We start from the raw sequence: 24,176 nt of genomic DNA on the forward strand, positions 1-24,176 counted from the left end.
ATTTGCTAATAATAATCAATAATTCCAAGTCTTATACTTAATTGACTCCCCAGTTTAGTTGAAATCCTTTGCCCCTCAATTTTTTGACACTTGCAAAAAAATTTTTAAATACCCATTTTGATATACAAGAAATCACCAAAATAGCCTAAAGCAACTATGAGTGACCTAACGCCTCCCCATAAAAAACAAAATCTGCAAAGGAGTTTTACCCTGATTCACGTGAGATGGAGCAGAACTGCACTCCCTAGAGTTCAATGGCTGCCTTTTCAGAAGCTGATCACCAAGTCTTTCTTCCAAATGGCCTTTCAGTGAACTCGAACTTCCAACTTTTAGTTAGTAACAAAGAATGTTAATTGTGTTGGTCCACTGAGGGATTCTACACTGAGAGTACTTTCCTATAAACATAGTCTCCAACAAAAGAAAGCAAAACAACAACAACAAAAGAAGAAAAGGCTATAAATAGTTCAAGGTCTGTTTGTTGACCTCAGGACTGTTTTCCAGTGGAGTCTCTGGGGTGACACATCCTGACCCCAAAGTCTATTTTTGGCATTCCCTAGGGACTTCTTCCTCTGCTCCCCTTGCTGTTCTGTTACATGCCCATAGGGTTTTAGTCTGTCTGGTGGGGTTAGATAGGGTGCAATTCCCGCACTGTGTTTCCAGTGTTGTCCCCCATAATGCTTTGGGTCAGTGCAGGATGTCGTGTCTCATAGTGGGGCTGGCCTTATGGTCCTCCCTGTGCATTGACTGCTCAGAGGAGGAATACTGTCCTTAGGGTGTTCTTGTTTTTTGTCCATATTAGTATCTCTGCAGGTCTATCTGGATAAAATAGGTGGGATAAACAATCTGGAGGAGAACACAACGGGACTGATGGTTCTGGGGGTACATGGGAGAGGGAGAGGCAGGGGAAAGGAGAGGTGTTAACAAACTCAGGGAAAGGGGAACAACAAGTGATCTAAAATTGATGGCAAGGAGTGTATGGGAGCCCTGGTAGGGCTTGATCAAGGGCAATGTAATCGAGAGGAATTACTTAAACCCAAATGAAGGCTAAACATGATAGTGGGACAAGAGGAAAGTAAAAGGAAATAGAGGAAAGAACTAGGAGACAAAGGGTGTTTATAGAGGTCTAAATATAGGCTTGTACCTATGTAAATATATTTACATATGACGATGGGGAAATAGATCTATGTACAAGTATATATAGGTTTAGTATTAAGGAAGCAGATGGACATTAGGCCTCTATTCAAGTGCTCCCTCAATGCAAGAACACTTTGTTCTATTAACCTGGCATTCCATGATGCTCACCTTCCCAACAGGGTTGCTGAAGACTAAATGGGTTCTTAAACAAATGTGGTGAAAAAAGCTGATGGTGCCCAGCTATCAAAAGATACAGTGTCTGGGGTCAAGCGGCCATCTAGCTGAGAAACAACAAAGCCCACTTGGAAGAAGCACACCAGGCTGTGTGATCACGAGGTGTCAATAGGATCAGGTATCAGGCATCAAAGAACAAAAAATCATATCGTTGTGAATGAGGGGGAGGGTGGAGTGGAGACCCAAAGCCCATCTGTAGGCAACTGGACATTTCCTTACAGAAGGGTCGCTGGGAGGCAATGAGTCAGTCAGGCTGTAACTATCCTCTAGTTCTTTAATGCTTCCTCCTCACCCAGCCACCATCATGATCCCAATTCTGCCTTACAAATCTGGCTAGACCAGAGGATGTACACTGGTACAGATAAGAGCTGGAAATACAGGGAATCCAGGACGGATGATCCCTTCAGGACCAATAATGAGAATAGCGATACCAGGAGGGTAAGATAAAGGTGGGTGGAGAAAAAGGGGAACCAACCACAATAATCTACATATAACCCCCCACCCTGGGGTACAAACAATAGAAAAGAGGGTGAAGGGAGACAACAGTCAGTGTAAGATGTGAAATAAAATAATTTATAGATTATCAAGGTTTCATGAAGGGGGGATAGGAGCAAAAATGGAGAGCTGATACCAAGGGCTCAAGTGGAAAGAAAATGTTTTGAACATGATGATGGCAAAATATACAAATGTACTTGACACAATGGATGGATGCATGGATCTGATAAGAGTTGTATGGGCCCCCAATAAAAGGGTTTTAAATATATATACAATCTCCAATTCCACTGGCAGGTCACCACCCAAATTAGTCTCTGACAGAGAGATTTGTTCTTTCCATCGAGAGAGAAATCCTCACCTGATCACAGACGAAGCTATTTTTTCTGGTGCCGGCTCTATCACAATCACAAGGTATGCAGACATCGATGGCCGCGGGATCGGCACCAACTTGTTGGAAAAAGTAATCCTTGCATAGCTCGCAGTTCCTTCCTGCGTCAGGAAAAGGTTATGCATTATGACTCCAATTCATTAAAATCAGCTGCATAATTCAAAATTAAAGACTGTATTCCTTAGAGAGAATTCTATAATTTTCGGGACGTCCATTTTAATGCACCTTTCATCTCTACCTGCCAATTTAGTGATCCAGAGCATATGAAACAATGAACCTGTTACAAACTGTGCTTTACTTCATTAAGCTCCCATCTGTTATCTAATGCCACACTTCTCAAAAGCTGGGCTTTGTAAGGACCCGTACTTTCTGAAAGAGTTCTATTCTAAATTTAAGAGTGTCCTTTATTTCTAGCACCAAGCACTCAATCCAATTCAACTATGAGAAATTTCTAGATGTATGGAAGATCATAGTTACACAGTTGGAAGTTAATATGCAGCCCTAGAAATGTCCTTTTTTTTCCCAGAGAGGACACTGACCTCAATACAATTCATTATTCTGTCATTAATGTGGTTAAAACAAATACCTGTGTTAACACATATAACCATTATTTTTCATTTCAAATATGAAAATACAAATGTATAACTTGTAAACATCTCAAATAAATTTCACATTAATCCTTAGAATTTCCTGACAGGTTTGGTACATTGAGTAATCCCTCTAGTTCATAGTTTATAAATTAGAAATCACACCATGATTTTTCATATGAGAGAAATATTAACTAGTGGGAGTTTTTTAAGTGAATGTGGGTAGCACATAAGGCCACTGAAATAAAACTCGAGGCTCTCAATTACCCTTTAAGCATTATGCACTCTGCTCAAATATGGCTGAAATTGGTCCAATATTAGAAGACTGCTGAAATAACTTAATCAAGTGAAAACTCACATTCTGATGAATATTGGTTATGGCCTAATTAAAAATTAAATGGGCTTATAATATTTCTAGAACATTTTCTATTTACATATGCTGATGACTCCCTAATCTATATCTCCAGTCTAGATTTATCTCCTTTATTTATTATTTAATGAATATTTATTGAGTGATTACCATGTTCCAAACACTGTGTTAAGTGCTGGGGAATACAGTAGTGAGAAAAACACACATTATACCTCTCTCATAGGGCTTTCTCACATGCTAGTTGGTAAAATTAATCTTAATTAAATAACAGGAGTAAATACATGCTATGAAACCAAGGTGAAAATAAGATGCCAGGAGAATACACCAAAGGTTCTTTATTGAACCATCCCTAAAGGATTTTAAAGGAGCCTTCAGCCCTGTGGAGCCAACTGACCGCTGAGAGTTCTCTTATGTGTCATGGCAACACGGAGGATGTGTTCAAAGCAGGCCTAGCCATCTGCTCTCCGAAGTCTGATCCCAGCCCCAATGTGTCTCCTATCTTCATACCTTAACCCTTTCTTCAAGCATCAGCCTTGCCTGCTCTACTTCCCTTATCTACGTCCTAAAACTGATTGCTCACAATATGCCACTGCTTTCCCCCTTGCATATGTCTTGTGCTCTCATCCCTCTACTCACCCGTCTTAAACCGAGTTGAACTTCATTTTCACCACACTATTGCCGTACCCTGCTGTCTGATCTTCCCAAACCACTCAGCATTCTCCCAGGTGTCCTCTACAGCTAGAATGGCCTTTTTAAAAGAATAAAACTGTTTATGTCTAGTCCCTATAGAAACCCTTTAAGTAACCTCTCACTACTTCAGAATAAGCCAAACTCAGAATTTTTTTTAAGGCTGTGATCTGGCCCTCACTTTTCCCCCTAGTATTTTTTACTCCGGGCCAGTTACTTTTCTATCAGTTTTTTTTTTTTTAAGTCCTGTGTTTCTCTCCCCTACATCTTAGGGGAAAATGTGCTTCTCTCATGGAGAGTTGCCCACGTCCCCAATTCCCTTCACGTCCCCTCTACCATCTGGTAAACTCCAGCTGGACTTGCTATGTCTTAATGCACAATTTTGTGATTGCTCCTTTCATCGGGCACCTTTCCCACTATACAATGATCCATACTAAGACACGGAAGTTCTTTATCCTGATGTCCACGGCACTTGACATTTTAGGTGATCAGTAATTATCGAACAGATTTGATCACTCATTATTCACAGTAAGGAACACAGTTTCAGCCCCTTCAGGGTTGGGCCATTACGTTTCTCAAATGCACATATTGCCTATTTCTGCCTTTCTTAAAGTCGTGATTTTTAATGACCAAACAAAACACTTTATATTTTAGATAATCAATTTTAGATCAGCTTTTGATTTAGTTTTGAAGATCATCTTGTACATTTAACTAGCTTTTTAAAATAAGAAAATCCCAAATTCCCAGTCCCTATGCAACATTTTAATGAATACACATATCTTCATAATAGAAGAAGGACATAACGGATGACAATCGTGACACGCATGAAATATTTTGAGGACGTCAGTTTAATGAGGTGCACCCTGAAGAAGCAAACAGGAAGAGCAGCAACAACACCTTTTTCTGAAAGCATGTTGTCGAAGACCAGACTTCCATTTTGCAAAAGTAGCTAATGTTTTGAAATTATGATGACTTGACAAACTAGTTTGGGTTTTCATACTGAATGATACAACAGTGTTTTCTTAATTAAGATACCAAATCCACTGCCACTGAGTAGATTCCAGCTCATAGTACCTTATATCCAGTTTCCAAGGCTGCAAATCTTTATGAGATCAGACCTCAAGGAAAACGCAGGTGTTTTTGAACCACTGACCATGTGACTAGGAATTCAATGCTTACTCAAGCGCTATAAGATACCCGGAAAGCAATTCAAAATAGAATGCACTGCATGTTTAGCAGCACACAGTCCCAAATGTCGGGTCGGCATCTTATGTCGTTTACAATTTACCTGTAGTGTTATGCTCACAGTCATCACAAACTCCTCCACCCCCTCTGTGGTGCTCCGATGGGAAAGGATCCACTGAAATGTCATAGTGGCAGCTTTTGGAATGGCCATTGCAATGACACTCTCTACAGTTGTACGCATGAACTTGATCCCCTTGGCGGAAGGGCTTGTCATTATAAAGAGGCAAACAGCGATCACACTGGAATAATATAATAAACAAAGATGTATTTTTTTAATTTGCACATCACACACTTTCACTAGATTTAAAGATGTCAAAGAGTTAACAGCCAGCAATCTCTTTTTCAATTTTTCTACCACATTTCTGATATCAGCGTATTACACACAGCCCTTACTTTGCACGGGCGGGTTGGGTGTTAAAAGTGACCATGCAAACAGCAATGGTACAAAGAGATCTTCATGGTCTTTAATGCTTCAACTTTTTCACGATAGAATATTTATTTCAGATCTATAGCTTTTAAATTTCTTTTTAAATCTACTCAAAGTCAGCCAAAATGCTTGTAGGAAAATTAACAAATATACTGTCAACTCTGCTATGTCTTCTGACTTAATATTTTTAATGGGTTTACCTATGAAATTCATAATTTATGTAACTTATTACTAGAAACCTGATCTTGCTTTCCTAGATCAATCTATCATAATATTATATTATATTATTATATTATTATATTATTATATTATTATATATTATATTAACCAAAAATAATCAGGATTTGCATAGTCCACTATGTTACTGGGGCTCAGGAATATAATGCAGGTATTGATAAATATAAATACATACAATCATTCATAATTAGAATTTGTATATGACATCAAGCTAAAAAGAGCCTGCAAAATATAATCTTATTTGGAACAGTGGTTACGAGTTGAACTGCCAACTACAAGGTTAGCTATCCTGTGGGAGAAAGATGAGGTTTTCTACTCCAGTGAAGAGCTACACCCTTAGAAACCCACATGGGCATTTCTATCCTGTGCTCCAGGGTCGAATACATGGCAATGAGTTTGATTTTGGATTATGGGTGTATAGAGCTATAGAGATTCAACTTTAAGGAGCTAGGAACCATGTGTGAGTAGACATACTAATAGCAACCATAATAACATATCCGAAAGGGTGTCATCTAAGACTCTATGCATGGCAGGATTGCTGACGTCTTTTAGTTATAGCTATTTTCCCCACCATGTGCATTTTTACTAATGTTTTGAAAAAATTGAAGGTAAACACAGTGTAAATGCATGGGAGATGACCAGAAAATGTCACATCCTTTGTATCCTTTACATGTAACACTTGACGTAGAAAATATAAGAAAATGTTCTAGTTTAAATTTTACAATGATTAGTGATATGCTAAAAAGAAAATTGTTTTCCAGTACATTTTAGACTGAAAGAGCTTGCCAAATTAAACAGTATAATTTTTTTAAATATACATGTTTTAAACAATTAGTATAAGATATAGTGATAAGGATCTTCAGAGATGAAAGTGTGCTTTATTGTTTTAAAATTTGATTTGTCAAACAAAATTAAATGACATTTTGGTCTTAGATCCCAAGGACAATGCTTCTCTACCAATATTTAGTATGGTTTCAAAAGACAAATACAGAGGATCAATTTGGTTATCACACTATCAATTTTGATCACATAATCTTGTTTCATCGCAACTTCTTTCAGGTAATTCATAGAGAACCAGGGGAAAATGGAAGGACTAGCCATAATTCATAAGAGCATTATGAGCTCATAAGAGAGTACATTTTTGAACCCTCACAATACTCTTTTATCTTTTCTGTCACTGACTTCTATAGTTGCATTTCAGACTTTAAAATATTTTCAAGTCTTTTATTTTATGCACCAGATAGATTTCTACTCAGTGTTTCCGAGTTTCCAGTTGACCTTTTGTCACTTCCAATTATGTCACACTGTCTTCTGCAACAACTGGATTTCCCTTGATATGTCCCTGGACGCTCAAATTGTAAGATTAGTCCATGGCTATCTCAGGGCTGGAGACCCTTCCCACTGATTCTTTTAACTACTTTCATTTTTATAGCCTCCTATAGGCTGCTAATCAAGTCCACTGAGTTGCAGCCAAACACTTTGACACGTTCAAGGAGGAAAAACATGGAACAATCATTGAATCTAGAAGACACTGATGAAATCTCTTTGATAACATTATATTCTAATAATACACAATGACATTTCTCTCTTCTGGATCATTCAACTGGAATACATTGTTCTTTTGTTACTATTAGAGAGTAGCAAAGACAATCTTTCAGAGATAATCCACAAGCCTAAAGCATTTTTATCAGCCTTACCCCCATCAGTATCAATTTTGATCCATTACTTCCTAATACCCTCAAATTTGCAGAGAAAGTACAAAATTATATAAAGGAAAATTTAAGGTAATTTAACTCTAGCAGTCACTCGTTTATCCAGTCACTTATTCAACCACCTTAAATGCCCAAGTATGTATCTTGGAATAATAGAAGAAAAACATCCTCCTAGCCAAAGAAACAGGAAGTTTGTGAGAAGCATGTTTAAGGATAAGTAAAATCTTCCCAAAAGTTACCCACAGAAGACCCGTGAGCATTCACAGACCCAGTGTCCTCTGAAAGTTTAACCTTTTAATGATGGCCATGAGTCATGGAAAGCAATATAACTTGTCATCAACATTCACAGGTTATGAAGACTGACAAGGAAAGAATCAATTTCTGAGTGAACTCAAAACCTGGATTTTTTTAAATGTTTATTTTTAAAAGTTACAGCTAAGAAATGAATAGTAATTCCCACAATTTACAGGTTAAAACTCTAGAGGTGCACAGAACAGTCGTGAGTGCTGTTGTAGTTTATTGTTTATAAAGATATGGCATTTTTCTTTACTTTGAAATCACGGCAATTGTCAGCGCTTTATAATAGGCCATTCACCTGTATGTTTTCTTTATTAGCATTTGACCTTCGTTAGGTAAGAAGCAGATTTCATTGATCTTATGAATTCCAGCATGAAACACTAACATTGAACCCAATATATAATACATTATAATTGCTCCATAAACACTCATTGAATGAGGGATGAGTGAACAAAGAATGCAAGTGTGAATGAATGAATAGATGACATAGCAAGCAAGAGCTCATTTCTTGAGATGGTGGTTCTAGAAAAACAGAAAAAAGAGAAAGGGGAATGGAGAAAAGCCTTTTTTTTCAGAGACTCGCAGTAAAATGTGCAAACTTTCTTATTCTGAGGAGAGGTTCTTCATGCAGTAAAGGTAGCTAACACTGTGTTAGCAGGCTCGGTGTTTGATAGTTTGCATTAGCTGACTACATTTCTGCAACAAACGGATGCATGGGAACTGCTGTTGCCTCCCTTGCATGCAAGAGAATTCTGACAGATTTAATGACTGTTCTGAAGCCATCCACCAGACTGTAAAACTAAAATGTAAACATTTCTGAGGTCCGAAATGTTGGCTTTTTTTAATTCATTACTACAACTGTAGTGCTCAGAAGGAGCCCTTGCCCACAGTAGACACTCAATTTAAAATCATATAAATGTTCTCTTCCCATAACGTCATTCCTAATCATCAGCTCTACTAGCCCCAGGAATGGACAAATGATCAATAAGAGGGGAAAACTGAGTGGATTCACTATGGCCAAGTGGGCAGCCACACCTTTTGCTCGGAGAGAAAACGCCGTGGCTGTGATTACTGAGTGCAGTAGAACTGACTGACTCTCAAAATAACGCGATAAACAATACCATCGATTGCCAGTGAGTAGATTCCCACTCCCAGTGATCATAAAAGAAAAGAAAGAATGCACTGACATTGAGTTGATTCTAACTTAGTGACCCTATAGGACCAGGTAGAACTGTGCCTTTGGATTTCTGAGACTAACTCTTTATGGGAGTACACAGCCTCATCTTGTTCCCACAGAGCAGCTGGTAGCTTTGAACTGCTGAACTTATGGTTTGCAGCCCAACGAGTAACCTACTATGCCACCAAGGTTCCATAGCGACCCTAAAAGCTCTACAATCCAAAAATAAAGTCCCTCTACCTCATGGCTGAACTATTCAGAAATTCTCATGGGAGTACATGGGAGATACATGGGGAGGGGAGAAAGGCAATCCGCTTCAATGAGAGCTTACGAAATACTTGTTTTTCCCCCAGAGGTCAGTATGCAGTAATTCTTGAAGAAGACTGCTAACAGGTTGAAAGCAAATGTTTTGAGAATGAGGAGGGAAACAAATGTACAAAAGTGCTTGACACAATGGATGGATGGATGGATTGTGATGAGTTGTACAAGCCCCAATAAAATGATTATAATATTTTTAAAAAAGGTTAGCTGGTGGATCCCACCCGCCAGTCCTGCAAGAGAAAGATGTGGCAGCCCGCTTGCATAGGACTTACAGCCTTAAAGATCACACGGAGCAATTCTATACCTTCCTGTCGGGTCACTAGGAGTCGGCATCAACTCAAGGATAGCGGATTTGGTCTGATTAGTTTTTACCTAGCACTTCTGACTGAACCGAAATAGGTAATTTATCCAGCTACCCCAAATGACCTCAAGATATTGAAGAAACTCTGAGTGGAAGTCTTCAATCTGCTCCCTTCCATCAGTCGTGGGCTGCCCGGTGTGGTAGACATTTTGAAAGCATAATTGTCTAAGAATAATTGCCCTAGGTCTCTATTCAGAGCTTCTTCATTCTTTTATATGTAGTAATTCACTTGTAAGGCAGTTGGTACAGTTTCGGTATAATTAATTTTATCCACTAGGCAGACAGACTTACAAACTTCATTTATTGTTGTTGTTATTGTTGTTGTTTTCAGTAAAAGTGCTGCACCTCCATCCCGGGGGTGGGGGGAGGAATGTTGCCAACAGTCAATTTCAACTCCCGGAGACTCTATGGGACAGAACAGAACTAACCCTGCTAGTTTCCAAATCGGTACCTCTTCAGATGAGCAGACTGCCCATCAATCTCCAAAGCAGCCGGTGAGGCTGACCAGCAGGTCTGTAGATTAACCTAGTGCTGAAGCACACCACAACTGAAAGTGTACCAGGTAGCTCTAGTGCATCCCAAAAGTGAAGGTAAGTAAAATGTGAATTTATTATCAATGATCTATTTGGGGAAAACTTTATAGGAAAGTCTTTTGTTTTCAAATTCCAGCTATAGGATAATATGAATAGTAAACGGCTCTCTGTCTCCACGTGGTCCCATAAAATCCCATGGCCGCATTGCCATTGGGCTGATGCATTGATTCCAACTCAATGGTGACCCTATAGGACAGAATTGAACAGCCCTAGAGTCCCCAGCTCCTTGATCATTACAGGAGCTGAACACCACATCTTGCTCCTGTGGAGAAACTGCTGAGTTCAAACAGCCTGCCTTCAGGCAAACAGCAGACAAGACAGCAGACAGCTTACCCTCACACAATTAGGTTTGCTTGTGCGCATGGCAAGCGATCAACATATGGTTGATAAATGCAGAAATGAATGACCTAATAGACTCTGTATAGTTCTGATATTACAGGACTGTGCATTATGTGACTAGTGGCAAAATTAATAGTAACATTAAAGGTTTAAAGGGAAATGCAATAACATCTTACCTAGGGATTTTACCTATGGAGTATTATATCCTTTCAATTAGCAAATTCAGAAACAATTACCAAGTTTTGTATTAAGAAGACAGAACTGATCATGTATTTATCCTTCAATGACACATTCCTTTCTCAGTAATTATCTTTCCTTGGATTGGAAGATTGGAAATTCTCATATAATTAAAGTGTCCATGGATACAATGTTACCTGCTCCACAGATATTGAAATTTATAGCATAAATTAAGCAGCTCCTAATACCATTGAACAAAACTGATCCTTCATAGGTGACAATACAATGAACATAAACACTGAGCATGCATACTTTATTTGCCATTTCAACCATTAATATGCAGTGGCTACTTCGACAAGCTTTCTAATCTAGCCAATACCTAATCTGTATCTTTAAAGGCAAAATTAGATGGAGGATTTGAAAATAAGCAAGAAGCAATTTTAATAATACAGGAAACACAATCTGCATTGGAAAAACTGTGGAGATGATAGCTAGATTTATATGATTAACCACTTCAGTTCTATGCATTATAAGTATATACAAATACAACTGATTGTGTGTTGTGTTGACTATTTTATTGGGAGCGCTTACATATATAATTGCAATCCATATTTCCATTAGATCAAGCAGACTTCTACAGTCGCTGCCATCATCTTTTTCAATATATTTTCTTTCTTCTGGAACTCCTTGATATCAATTCTCCTTTATCCCCTCCTTTCCCATCCAGCTACCCCCCTGAAAACTTAATATATTATATATTGTTATTATTGGGGGGTTTTGCCATAACTTACACCATCCAATGTATCCATTCACCTAAATGCTGGTGTTCATTTCCCTCCCTTGAGTGGGATTATACAGTCATATTTGCTATCAGTTCCCCGTTCCCTCATTTCCTCCACCATCTCTTCTCATTTCCTCAGGGAATCTTACTCCCATTTTACTCCCATTACCATGGATTTCATTCATCGAAAGACCTTAATTGTACAAATGTACATAGACAGGTCTAGCAAGATTAGTGAGGTAAAAGTAAGGCCATTGTGTGTTTCATCTTTCTTTCTGCCCCACTATCATGTTCACCCATCATTCACCGCTCAGTAATTCATATCAGGTGCATCTCAATTGGTCAGACATCTCCAAAGACCCTACACCCTGCTCACCATAGATTTTTTTGATCCATTGCTATCCCCCTGCCCCTGGCATATTGGCTCACCACTCCTCCCTCTCCCCCCAATCTCCTCCTCTCCCATGTCCTCCCTGAACCGTAGGTCACATTGCTGTCTCCTTGAGATGGCTTGTCATGTCTGTCTGATGTAGATAGACATATATATATATATATGTATTTATGTGTGTGTATATATGTGTGTATGTATGTATATATATATAGTTATGGGTCTAACTGCTGACCATTGTGAATATCTATCCCCCAACCAGTTCAGATGAGGTGCCAAGCGCTGACCCCTAAGTCAGAAGTCTCCTTTTGGGATTCCTCCAGGAGGTAGTCTGTGTGTTTTTAAGCATGGTGGCCCCTGAGTGTGAATCCTGGTCTGTCTGTGTCTAGGAATTCCATAAGATGGAATCATTTCTTTGTACCAGGAGCCTGAAGTTCTTATTCATGAAGCTCAAAACAGCCTGTTGTTTGGTATTTGATTTTTCCTCAGACTCCCCTGCCCTTCTTATCACCTCTTCCTCTTTCATCATGAAACTTGTTTAGGGCACTGAGTAGAATTGAGCCAGCTTCTCCCAAATGTCCAGAAAGCTGGTGTTCAGGTTTGCTTTTGTGAGGAGTGGCTGAGCCAAACTATTTTATTTTGTTGCAACCATTATAATTCAACATTACTAACATGCTCTGGGAAACTTGAAATCACACTATATAAGAAAATCTGTACCGTTCTATGAAAAAAAATGGCAAAATGAACCAAAACATAGTTTCAATATATTAATAATGCTCTTCACATGCAATTTTTCCAAGTAACATGTATAAACCTGAATCATATATTAAGTAGCACAATGCATGATCTCTTGCTTTTTGTTTTTAAAGCTCCTTGATTCTTGAAAGTTCATCAGCTGGTATAAAAAGGACCTCTCAGTTACCTATGGTGATGGAGCCATTCCAGACTGGCAAGTTTATGTAGCACTGTGCTTGAGCACGACATTAGTAAACAAAAACATCCTCTCATTAGTGTTGCTGCATTGAATGTTACTTTTAAGATTGAAAATGCCCAGCATATTTATATTATTTGTTAATTGCCAATTGTCAGCTTGAGTCATTTGCTTGCACTGAAGTCATCTTCATTTATTATAGTAATTAGTGTCTGCCAGGGAGTCTTTTTTGAATCTCACGAACGAAGGGCCTTCAATCTTTTCAAATACTTGCATCTGTGATCAAGACATAATGGCTGTACTGTAGCAGACTGCTCTACACATAGGAGACATTTAATAAATATGTGCTGAATGAATAAACCTAGCAAGTGATCAATCTGCACAACAGAACTACAAACATATACAGTAACCATGAATTCAGTTATGGTTATTTCATGCTGAAAAGAGTTATCTATATTTGAATTTTTAGCCATAACAGGATATTTAATGTAAATACACACCTGATAAATGTATACATAATATTTTTAGAGAAATTAATTTGAAATACATAAGATATATACAAATTACACTGCCAATAGTAGTTAAACTTAATGGTATTAACTCACAAGCCCTTTGGGGTATTTTCTCTCTATATTTAGGCATGACATGGTGTTGTTTTGCATGTTTTTGAAATGTGTGTAATGGCATAAAGAGTCTTGGTGTGCAATGTGGTAAGCGCTGGACTGCTAACAGCAATAGCAACGCATTTAAAACCCATCGCTGCTCCACAAGAGAGAGAGAAGATCATCTGCTCCTGTGAGGATTGGCAGCCTCAGGAATCACATGGTCGGTTTCAGGACCAACTCTATGCTACAGGATTTGACTTGAGTTGGACATATTTGGTAGAGTATCAGCGAAAGAAGAAGAAGAAGCCGACACTCAAGAAGATGGATTGCCACAGTGGCTACAATGGGCTCAAGTATAAAGGTGACAAAGGCAAAGAGCCGGTTAGGGTGTCATTCTGCTGCACCTGCATTTACAATGAGTCAGAGATGACTCCACTGCACCTGACGGTAACAATGACACACGCTTTGCAGATTGAAAGACTTCTTCTCCTATTTTGGCTTCAAATAGAAGAAATCACAAGCTCATTCCACTCTATTCATTCACGTTGCAAGCCCAGTGTGTGCATGCTCTGCTTTTTGCCTTGTTGCAGTATTGATCTGCCCATTATCCTTTATAAACCCAAACCCTGTCCTTGGTAACCAAAACCAATTCTCTCCAGGTTACTCAAGAAAAACATAATAGTACCTCTTCCTATTGTTCTCCTCCATCATAAGTTGAACCTATACAGAATTATGCTCATTAGAAAAAGAGCTTGATAGATCCCATTTCAAACACATCTTCCCTCAGCTCTTCTGGTTATTTGATTACTATGGGGATATGTTGAAGGTTATTTATACAAGATCAATGTCATTGTTATTTTAGGTACCAGCCAGCCAGTTTCAGCTCATATATACCTTATTTTTCAATGAAACCAAACACATCCTGTTCCTGTGCCATTCTCAGAAACATTCCTATGTTACAGCCCATTGTTGCAACCACTGTTGCCATCCACCTCAGAGTCTTTGTTGGATATTTTTTGCTATCTTTCTATTTTACTAAACATGATGCTTTGTGCAGGGACTGCTCTCTTCTGATAATGTGTCCTATGTATGTAAGATGACCAGCCTCATTTCTGAAGAATATTCTGACTAATCTTCTTCTAACACATTTACTTGATGATCTGAAAGCCCATGGCATATACATTATTCTTCACCAAAACCTAATTCAAAGGCATCAATCTTTCTTCAATCTTCCTTACTCATTATACAGTGTTGCATGCGTATGGGCTGACTGAAAATACCATGATTTGAGTCAGGCACACTTCAAAGTAATGTTTTTGCTTTTTAATACTTTAAAGAGATCTTTTTTGACAACTTTGTGCAGTACAAGGAGCTCTGGTGGTTGATGGTTATACACTGGACTACTAATGGCAAGTTTGGCAATACAAACCCACCGAGACCACCCAAGCCACCAGGCTCTCCTTGGGACAAAGATAGGGTTTTCTACCTCCTTAACGAGGTACAGTCTCTGAAACTCACAAAGGCAGTCCTACCCTGTCCTATTAGCCAGCATCAACTCAATGGCAGTGCTTTTGTTTGTTTGCCTAACACAATAATTTCTTTGATTCCCTGGCTGCTATTTCCATGAGCATTGATGGTGGATCCAAGTAAATTGAATCCTGACAATACCACCGCCACCCCCCATTTAACATGATTCTGCTTATTGGTTACCAATTGTGAGGATTATGGTCTATTTTTTATGGCGCAATTTATACTGAAGGTTATAATCTAGCATCTTCATCAGTTAGTGTTACAATTGTCTTCACTTTCAGCAACAAAGTTATGTTATTTGCATTTCTCACAGATTGTTAATGAGCCTTCTTCCAATTCTTCTTAAGATCGTCCAGCTTCTCACATCATTTACTCAGTATACAAATCGAGAAGCTATAGTGCAAACAGCCCTCGCAATATCATCTTGTTCTGTTCAAACACCTGCCTCTTCTATAGTCAAGTTCCCTGTGAGCACAAATGTTACCATTCATTGTAATGTTATCCATAAGTTGTTAAGATCCATACAGATAAATGCCTTTGCCTAATCACTAAAACGCAAGTAAACATCATTCTAGCAAATATGACTTTCTATTTTTATTTAATTCAATTGTTTAATCATATTAAAAATAATTGTATAATCATCACCACAATCAATCTTAGAACATTTATTCTTTCTTGTACTTATTATTAGCTCCTCATTTACCTCCAGCCTCCCATGTAACATTCCTAAGAAATTAGTAATCCAGTTTTTGTCTGTATAGATTTACCTAACCTGGATTTTGTATACCGAAAAACATACACAAGCAAAAACAAAGCAACAAGAAGAAAATAAAAGAGAGTGTGTTAAGCTGGTGGACTAGAGAAAGAAATCCAATGACACTCATATATGTGTAAGAGAAGCTTTATAACAAGAAGTTATCATGCATCAATAAAACATCCCAGCTCATTCCAACTCATCAATAAGTCCAATACTGGTCGATAAGTCCCTCTTCTGATTCAGGAAGCCACAAGCAATGATGCGAAAATGCAGAAACATCACCAGCTTGTGCGTGCAATGTCTTGTGGATCCCAGGACCCTCTTTATGAGGAGGCCACACCCACAAGGAGGTACCATCAGGCTGTGACCTGATTGATAGGCTAGAATCCACCCCTACACTTTTATTAAATCTTCAAGTTGACACAAAATTATTTAACTACCACAGAGAGTAAACCCCTTCAGCTAAGCTACACAAAATATCAGCAAACACCCTTTCATTCCATGTTCTTTTCTGAATTGACTTGAATTTTGTACAGCAACCTTTCTACACACTCTTGCAACTGTTTTCCACTCATGTTCACCAACGTTTTATGTTCACATTTCTGATGTATTTTGAATTGTATTTTCTATTTACCCTACTCTTGCTTTTCCAATTCTTTGGGTTTTTTATCTTAATTTGGAAAATAAAGTTGTAATTTAATTCCATTTTATTCTCTATACTTTGGGAAGCTGAATAACGCATTTCTTTTCTTTTGGTGAGTTAACCTTTAAAAGAAAATGTTTGCTGAAAGTCTGAAATTGCTCCACTCTTCCTAGATAATCAAAGGAACTTGAGTCTCTTTAAGTGCCATCATCCTTGTTTAATTTAAGCGCTATTTTAATGAAAATACTAGTATTATCTTACTTTGCAACACTCCTATTTATAAAATTATTATTACTACTTAATACTTACTTGTCCAAAGTGTGTGAAACAAAGTTCCCCCATCCTTATTTCTAAGGACTATTTGGGTTATACTTCTTCTAAGACATCTTGTTTGTTCTGGCAGTGTCTCGCCTGCTTTGGGCATGTTCTCAGGCAAGACCAGTCCCCGGGAAAGGACCTCATTCTTGGTAGAGTTGAAGGTCATGATGCATAAAAGGCAAAGGCTCTTGAAAAGGTAGACCGACACAGTGGCTGCAACAACGTGCTCAAATATAGCAATTGGGAGGCTGTACAGGACTCGTAGTGTTTCATATTGCTGTGCTATGATCGTTATGGGTCGGAACTTGACTTGATGTAGCAAAACCAGCAGTTAAATATAGTTAATGTGTAACTGTATTCATATATTTGCTGGCTTATTTAATCACCAATCTTTCAGAGATCATGTTCTCTCTTCCTGAAATACATCCTTACTTAGTGATAATCTACTGCTGATCACTTTTTGAACTAAAGATGTTATCTTTTGCTGACTCATTTCTAATTCATGGTCCAGCTACAAATACTATATTAGGATTATTCGTTACTCTACGACTTTTCTAATTTTAAAGTCTATTCTTTGATATTCAGCCAATTTATTACCATGTCCTTAGCTATGTTTGTGGGGGGTTTTCTGGTTTGATGGTGTTTCTGTTTGTTTGTTTTTTTTGGCTTCCTTGAAATTCCAAACTGTCATGTTTTTTCCTCAACTCTGAAAATTTCTTTACCTTTATCTCTTCAATTACTGTCTTAGTTTCACTATCCTTATGTGTGTCTTCCATAAGGGCTGATTCCACAGATCTGCATGCTCTTAAACTCTTTTCCATATTTTCAATTTACATTGCATAAGTATTTGTTCCTACTTTCTTCTGGAGAAAATTTAGTGTGGGTTTTTTTTTTTACAGATTAATTAAAGAAAATATTTCCGTGACCAAAGAGGAAAAAGAAGTAGTGGTACATCTTGATGTGTGATACAAATATGAAGTCAACTAGTCAAGATGACTCATGCTTTGGACGTCGGTGTTCTACAGGAACACATTCTCTGCATTCCATCACAGGAATGAGTCGATTCCATCACCAACACTGTAGGATGTGCTGTTGGCACCATTCAAGTCACTGAATGGTAGGACAGCTTATTCTATAAAATGTGTTCAGCTGGTGCAGCTATTTATAATGCTAACAAAAATTCATACTGATAGCTTGATTGTAGTTAATTCATAAGATCCATGATTAATGCTATAAAAGGGTCACAGATCAAAGCCAAAGCATAAGAGACTTGCTCATGGTTACTAATAAATTGCTCTGCAGAAGGCTTGGCCACTCATACAGGTAATGATGTCACAAAAATGATGAAAGAATAGCTAAGTGGCCAACACAGTGTCCGTGCTTGGCGGAGGCACCAGTCATTGCATCATTGTTGGCCAACAGCCCTGGAGAGGTGAACATCGCCACTAAGTGAAAATGAAAACTCCTCTGGCCACAAGTTCCAAATGACACCACTTCCTTTAGCACGACAGTTTATCAACACGAAAACTTTGAACGTGGTCAGGAAATCAGGACAAGATGAAAGGGGCGCAATAGTTAGATGGTAGAGCTCTCTGCCCATGTTTGTTGATCTATATTACATTCAAACATATTCCTAGGTAGTATTCTACACCTACCACGTGTTCAAATGGGTTTCCTGATCAGGTGAACTGAGGTGCTATATAATAATAAAGTTAATAACACAAGTAACTGGGCAATAATGTTTATAAATGTGAATTTAAAAGCCTCTGCAACAAAGATCACATATTGAATATTTCCATAATATAAAATTTGAGAACATTCAAAACCAATCCATTGTGACTGAAAACAGACTATCTGTTTCCTTAGGTTAGGGACCATACCTGCCAGAGAGTAAAAGAGAATTTTGGGAAGAGGAAATAATTCTATTATGGTTTCATTGGGGAAGTAATTACACCAGATGTATATTTGGAACACTAATCAAACTACACTTTTAAATTAGTACATTTTACTGTATAAAACTCAGACTTGTAGAAAGTTGAGTTAGGGATTAAACAACTAGTTTTACATAATGTTATGATTATGAGAAAATGGGTAATGTACATCATGTCTTTATATTAATTCTTACTGTTGCATGTGAATCTAAAATGATCTCAAAATATAACAAGTTTCATTTTGAAACACTGTATTCAATGAACAGTAATAAATTATGAGCCAAATAAAACTAATCATTTAAGAGAGACATTGCATTTCGAATTTGTAGTGCATCTAAGATAACATGCTAAATCTGTGCCATGTAGTCTTGAATTCCACTTGGAAATATTCAACCAAACTTGAAAATTACTGAGTAATATAAAATCTTCAGGAATTTATTTTGCCCCCAAAATGAGTCCAGCAATTTACTCTTTCACTTTTTTGGTCAATATTTCAGGAAAAAAATATACCAAGTACTCTAAATACATGCTCTATTACTGAAATCTACTATGCTTGTTACTGTAACATACATCAAAGTCATGATTTCAAATTTGTCAAAAAATTCTAAAATTAAGCTATTCACTGAATCTCTCTAGAGAAAATGGTGATATCCCAAAATGTAATGGACTCTTGAAAAATAGTTTCGTTGACTTATAATTAGCATCATACAATTCCATCGTGCAATCAAACAAGAACAATAAGTAAACCAGAGGAAAATATCAATTGAAAAAAATCCAAAAAAGAAAACAGGAAACAAGAAGAAAGAACAGATTTTAAATAAGTCCTAAGGGAGAGCAAATAATAAGGTGTTATGTTTTAACATCACTGCATCTTCAACAATCCACTTTCTACTGCGCTCGGCATGATGACAAACATCTGTTCAAAGGGCTTCATCCACGTGTGTCCCCCTTCGGTCATTTCTTTTTAATGAAGCAACTTTAAAATGGATCAAAAGGGAAGTCAAATGATATGGTATTACATTTTAACCTAACTCCATCTTCCATAACTGAGTTGACAATACTCTCTGTCTGATAGCAAAGATATTAACCGACTCGGAGATGGCCAGGGGTGATTCCCTAGAAGCTTAATCCATGTACTGATCCTGCAAATGGGCTTTGGGTTCCCACTATCATCCATAGCTTTCTGCAAACCTGCTGTTCACAATTCAAGTTCTGACACCATTTCCTCCTTCGAATTTGGATCATATTATTTACAATCCGTGGATCACACAAGCTGATAGGCTTCTTCCATGTGGATTTAGTTGATGCTTAAAATGTAATGGGCACTTAAGAAAAAAGTGAAGCTTTAAGTGTATCTCAAGGTCATCAGTATCTTAATAATAGAATAGGTTTAGTAGTTTTGCTTATTTGTTAGCTTTTATTCTTCTTATATTGGGCTAATACTAAAGAGAAGTAGCAATGGTTAGTGTTATGGCAAATGCCAGCTGGTCTTGCTATGCCTAGAATAACCTACGCGTTCTGTCTGGCAGCATGCATTTGAGTCTACTAATAATATTCTCATTACAAGGCTCACACGCTCAAAGGTTTTTGATGACCAGTTGACCATCACTAAGGCCACTAAGATGTAAGGTGGCCTACGAATATTTGATGGCAGAGTCAAGAAGGAACCTGCTCTCAAGAGGCTGACTACATTATTAGACAGCTGTCACCATACAGAAAAGGAGACAGTGTGGGGTTGCCTTCTGATTATTAAGAGAAGCCAGAAATTAAAATTTCAAAAGTGAACTCCCTATTGACGAATAAGTTAAAATGTGTTTAAATTCTATTCCCATCTGTCAAGCACCATTTTGTGACATGAAAACTCCATAAGCTACTGAGAATGCTGCTTCTGGAAAATCCCCCAGTATGATTACCTATAAAAATATGTTCCCAAATTAACCATTGTAGTCTTTTCTTCCCACTTCATTCATTTTTACTCCTACTAAAAACACTTTATCATAGGAACGGCAATGGCCAAGAACTGGCATATTCTCAAGGCTTACGTTTTCTGCTCTTTGCCAAATGGCTGTAATATAATTCACTAAAGGTCTGTTTATTGAGTAATATTATTAATGGTTAGCATAATACTGTGAAATTGGAGACATTCTTTTTGGATTATGCCCAAGTCTTTAAAAAGAACCAATGATTCCAATAGGAAATGAATGGCTTATATTAAGACTCTTTTTAAAAGTGAAACAATATGAAAAGCATTTAGATAGGTATTTTAATTAGTTTAAAGCAATTTTTCAGAGACTCATGAGTCTCCACATGTAGAATTGTTTGGGGGGAAATTCTGTATCTTTTGATTTCATTATTATACAAACTTGTAAAAGCCCTCTTACATTTCAATAGTTTGAACTATAACAAAAAGAGAAAGCAATATTTATGAATGCTTTTAGGAAGTCATTTTTCATTTCAACATTGTTGAAAATGTCAGAGAACTGAAAAATCATTCATTTTCGCACACTCTATTGACTTTTTGCCTTTATCTGAATCTGTCAGATTTTGCTAAATGAATGATATTTGTAGCTTTTTTATTTATGGATAAATAGATGAATTATCAAAATATGTCAAGGAAGAAATATTTACTTTTCTACTTTTGCTTTCAACAGACATTTGCTACCTAAATAAGAAACATTAAAATGTATTACAAACCCAATTAGAGGTAATTATTTCTCAACTTGATCAGCCAACAGTCACCACCTGAGACCAAGACTGAAAATCCCAACTTGACTTTTGAAACCAATCACAAGCCTTGGTTCACTTAATGACTCTATTTTAAGGGGAAGCATAAAATTATCTAAGAACATTAAAATATTAAACACTTAATTGTGAACAATTAGAGAGGCAAAGCAGAAGTAAAAAGGAGAAAGAGAGAGGGGGATATTGGATCATCAATATAAAGTAAATGAAGTTCAGAAAATAAGGTCTGATATGAAATATTAAACCCACCTTAGCTCCGTGCACTAGACACATTCCTCTCAAGGGGTCCTATTCAGCCTAGAGTTCTTTAATTAGGGGTGGATTTGGTGCATGTTTGTGGGGGGGGGAAAGAAGAGTAGGCTGTGGGAAAATCTGCAGGTGTCTGGTCTCCATTGGGTCACTGTTCCTCAGAACTGGCTCCAAAGTGGGGACTGTTTTGATTACTAATATGAAGTTTGGCAGTTCCAATCTACCACGTGGTACCATGGGAGACGGATGTTAGGAAAATACGTCCTTTAAGGCTGCAGCCAAGACAACCCTGAGAAGTTATGGGGGGCGCAGCATATGGACGGAGGATGAGTCAGAAACCATTGCCCAGTACTGGGTTTACGGTTAATGAAAAAAGATCCGTGAGTATGAGGGAAGGAAAGAAGGATTCATCTTAAAGGGTTAAAATCGAAGACACTAGGATAAAAACTGGAATTAGATGTCACCTGAAAGAGGAGCCCTGGTGGTGTAGTGGTTATATGTTGGGCTCCTAGCCACAAAGCCAGCAATTTAACTCCCAGCTTTTCCACAAGAAAGATGTGGCTTAGAGAGTGACAGGCTCAGAAAATCTCAGGAGCAGGTCCACCCAGTCCTACAGGGCCTCTATGTGTTGGAGTCGAGTGGGTTTCAGTGATTACGGGTTTGGGTGAATGTGCATTTTAAAATCTAGAATGAATTGATTTGGCAAAAACACAATAATAAATGGTTTCCTAAAGAAGCCATCAAATTAATTAATATATTTTGTGTGGTAAACAGATAAGCCATACAAAGAGAGTAAGAGTAATATTTTTAAAATGTTTTATAATGTTATAATCATTAAACCAAGTGAAAGACTTTAGAAGTTAGCAATAATCATTTTTAAAAACTCATTTTCCCCTCCCTCCCTGCTCTTCCCCCCACCCCTATGAACCCAGGGGCTTAGGTGGAGAACAAATGTTCTGAGAATGATGAGGGCAATGAATGTATAAATGTTCTTTACACAATTGATGTATGTATGGATCGTGATAAGAGTTGTATGAACCCCTAATAAAACGATTAAAATAATAATAATAATAATTTAAAAACATTTGCAAAGTAAAAAAAGTTTGACTTCTTTTAATTCTTCTCTTCTTTAAGGGAAGAAGACTGAACATATAAATAAAAAGAACAGTGATACAAAGCAATAATACGTGACATATAGTCAGACAGATGTCTGAATTAAAGCATACATATATTTATTTGGACACACAGAGAAAAAAAGTTGCAAGAAATTAAGTTGAAGTAAGCAGCAGGGTTCCATTGTACTGTGTGCTCAAGGAAACTGCCTGTGAGGAATACCCTTGTCGTTCCACTCTGTACACTAATGCTGCTGTGGAACACAAATTAGGTCATACTGAGAATCCAGAAGTCAGAAATTAAACTCTCTCACACACAAACTTGACCCCCCCAAAAAAGGAATATGTCCCAAACTCCCACAAAAATGTCGCACAGAGACATAGCCTGACTGATTAAATCCCAGGACAACAGAGCAAAGTCTAGGAGGGCAGGAAGTTCACACGTTAGTCATGTGCCTAGAAAACAGTGCTGCTATTTTAAAAGTAGGGAAACACTAGTGCGTAAATCCATGTGTACGGACCATTGTACTAAACTTGAGACCACACAAATTGCATCATGGTGCTTGCAATTTTAATAGATATTGTTAAATTACCAATTCAAAATCTTGTACATTTTCCGTCTCAGTTATGAGAGTGAGAGTCTCAGAAGGCTTGTTATCAACCTTTTGATTTTTGCTAATCTGATAAGACAAAAAATAATATTTTAATGAATCTGCTGTTTCCTGATTAAAAGTGGGGTGGATGTCCTTTCATTATCTTTATCAACTATTATCTTTTTTGTTCATTTAATCAAGTTGTTAAATTTTTCTATTATATTGTAAGTGATATTTATTTATTAAGGATCTTAATTCTTCACTGTTTAGTGTAACTATTTTATAATTTTACATAATGTATCATTGAAATTAAGTTTTTAGTCCTTATACTGCACGGAATTGTCAATTTTTAGGTGACATAATGTTTATAAGTTCCCTCATGGAATTTTTTCATACGTTTTGCCTGTTTCAATCTTGATTTTAATAAATCTACTATTAATTTATACCTACCATGAAGTAGTACTCCAACTTTATTTTCTTATAAGTTGCCAACCAATTGCCTCAAACACCATTTTCTGAAAACTACACACATACAATGTATTTTTATTATTTCTACCACTGTCACTATTGTTGTTTCTTCATTTATATTGGCTATTGCTAATGCTGATGAAACATCTATCAATAAATACCTCTCTCTCTCTCACTTTTTCTTTCCCCATTTACCTCTTATTCACCACATAACAAAACCAAAAACCCACTGCCCTTCAGATGATTCCAACTGAAAATAGGCCTTTATAGGGTTTCCAAGACTGTCTTTATCAGAAGAGATAGCCTGGTGTGTTGGAACCAGTGACCTTGTGATTAGAAGCTCAACA

At 37.4% G+C, this 24,176-nt stretch overlaps 1 protein-coding gene across 1 annotated transcript in view; it reads right to left on the reverse strand.

The window, feature by feature from the left end:
• The window catches only part of USH2A (usherin), a 987,589-nt gene that overhangs the window by 847,972 nt on the left and 115,441 nt on the right, over nucleotides 1-24,176 (reverse strand). Inside the window, exons 9-10 of the mRNA XM_075540576.1 lie at nucleotides 5,184-5,379; nucleotides 2,222-2,352 (exon numbers count right to left, since the gene is read on the reverse strand). Coding sequence (XP_075396691.1) covers nucleotides 2,222-2,352; nucleotides 5,184-5,379 — 327 coding nt within the window. The remainder of the gene's footprint in view (nucleotides 1-2,221; nucleotides 2,353-5,183; nucleotides 5,380-24,176) is intronic.

This window comes from Tenrec ecaudatus, chromosome 1, assembly GCF_050624435.1.
Source record: "Tenrec ecaudatus isolate mTenEca1 chromosome 1, mTenEca1.hap1, whole genome shotgun sequence".
NCBI lineage: Eukaryota > Metazoa > Chordata > Mammalia > Afrosoricida > Tenrecidae > Tenrec > Tenrec ecaudatus.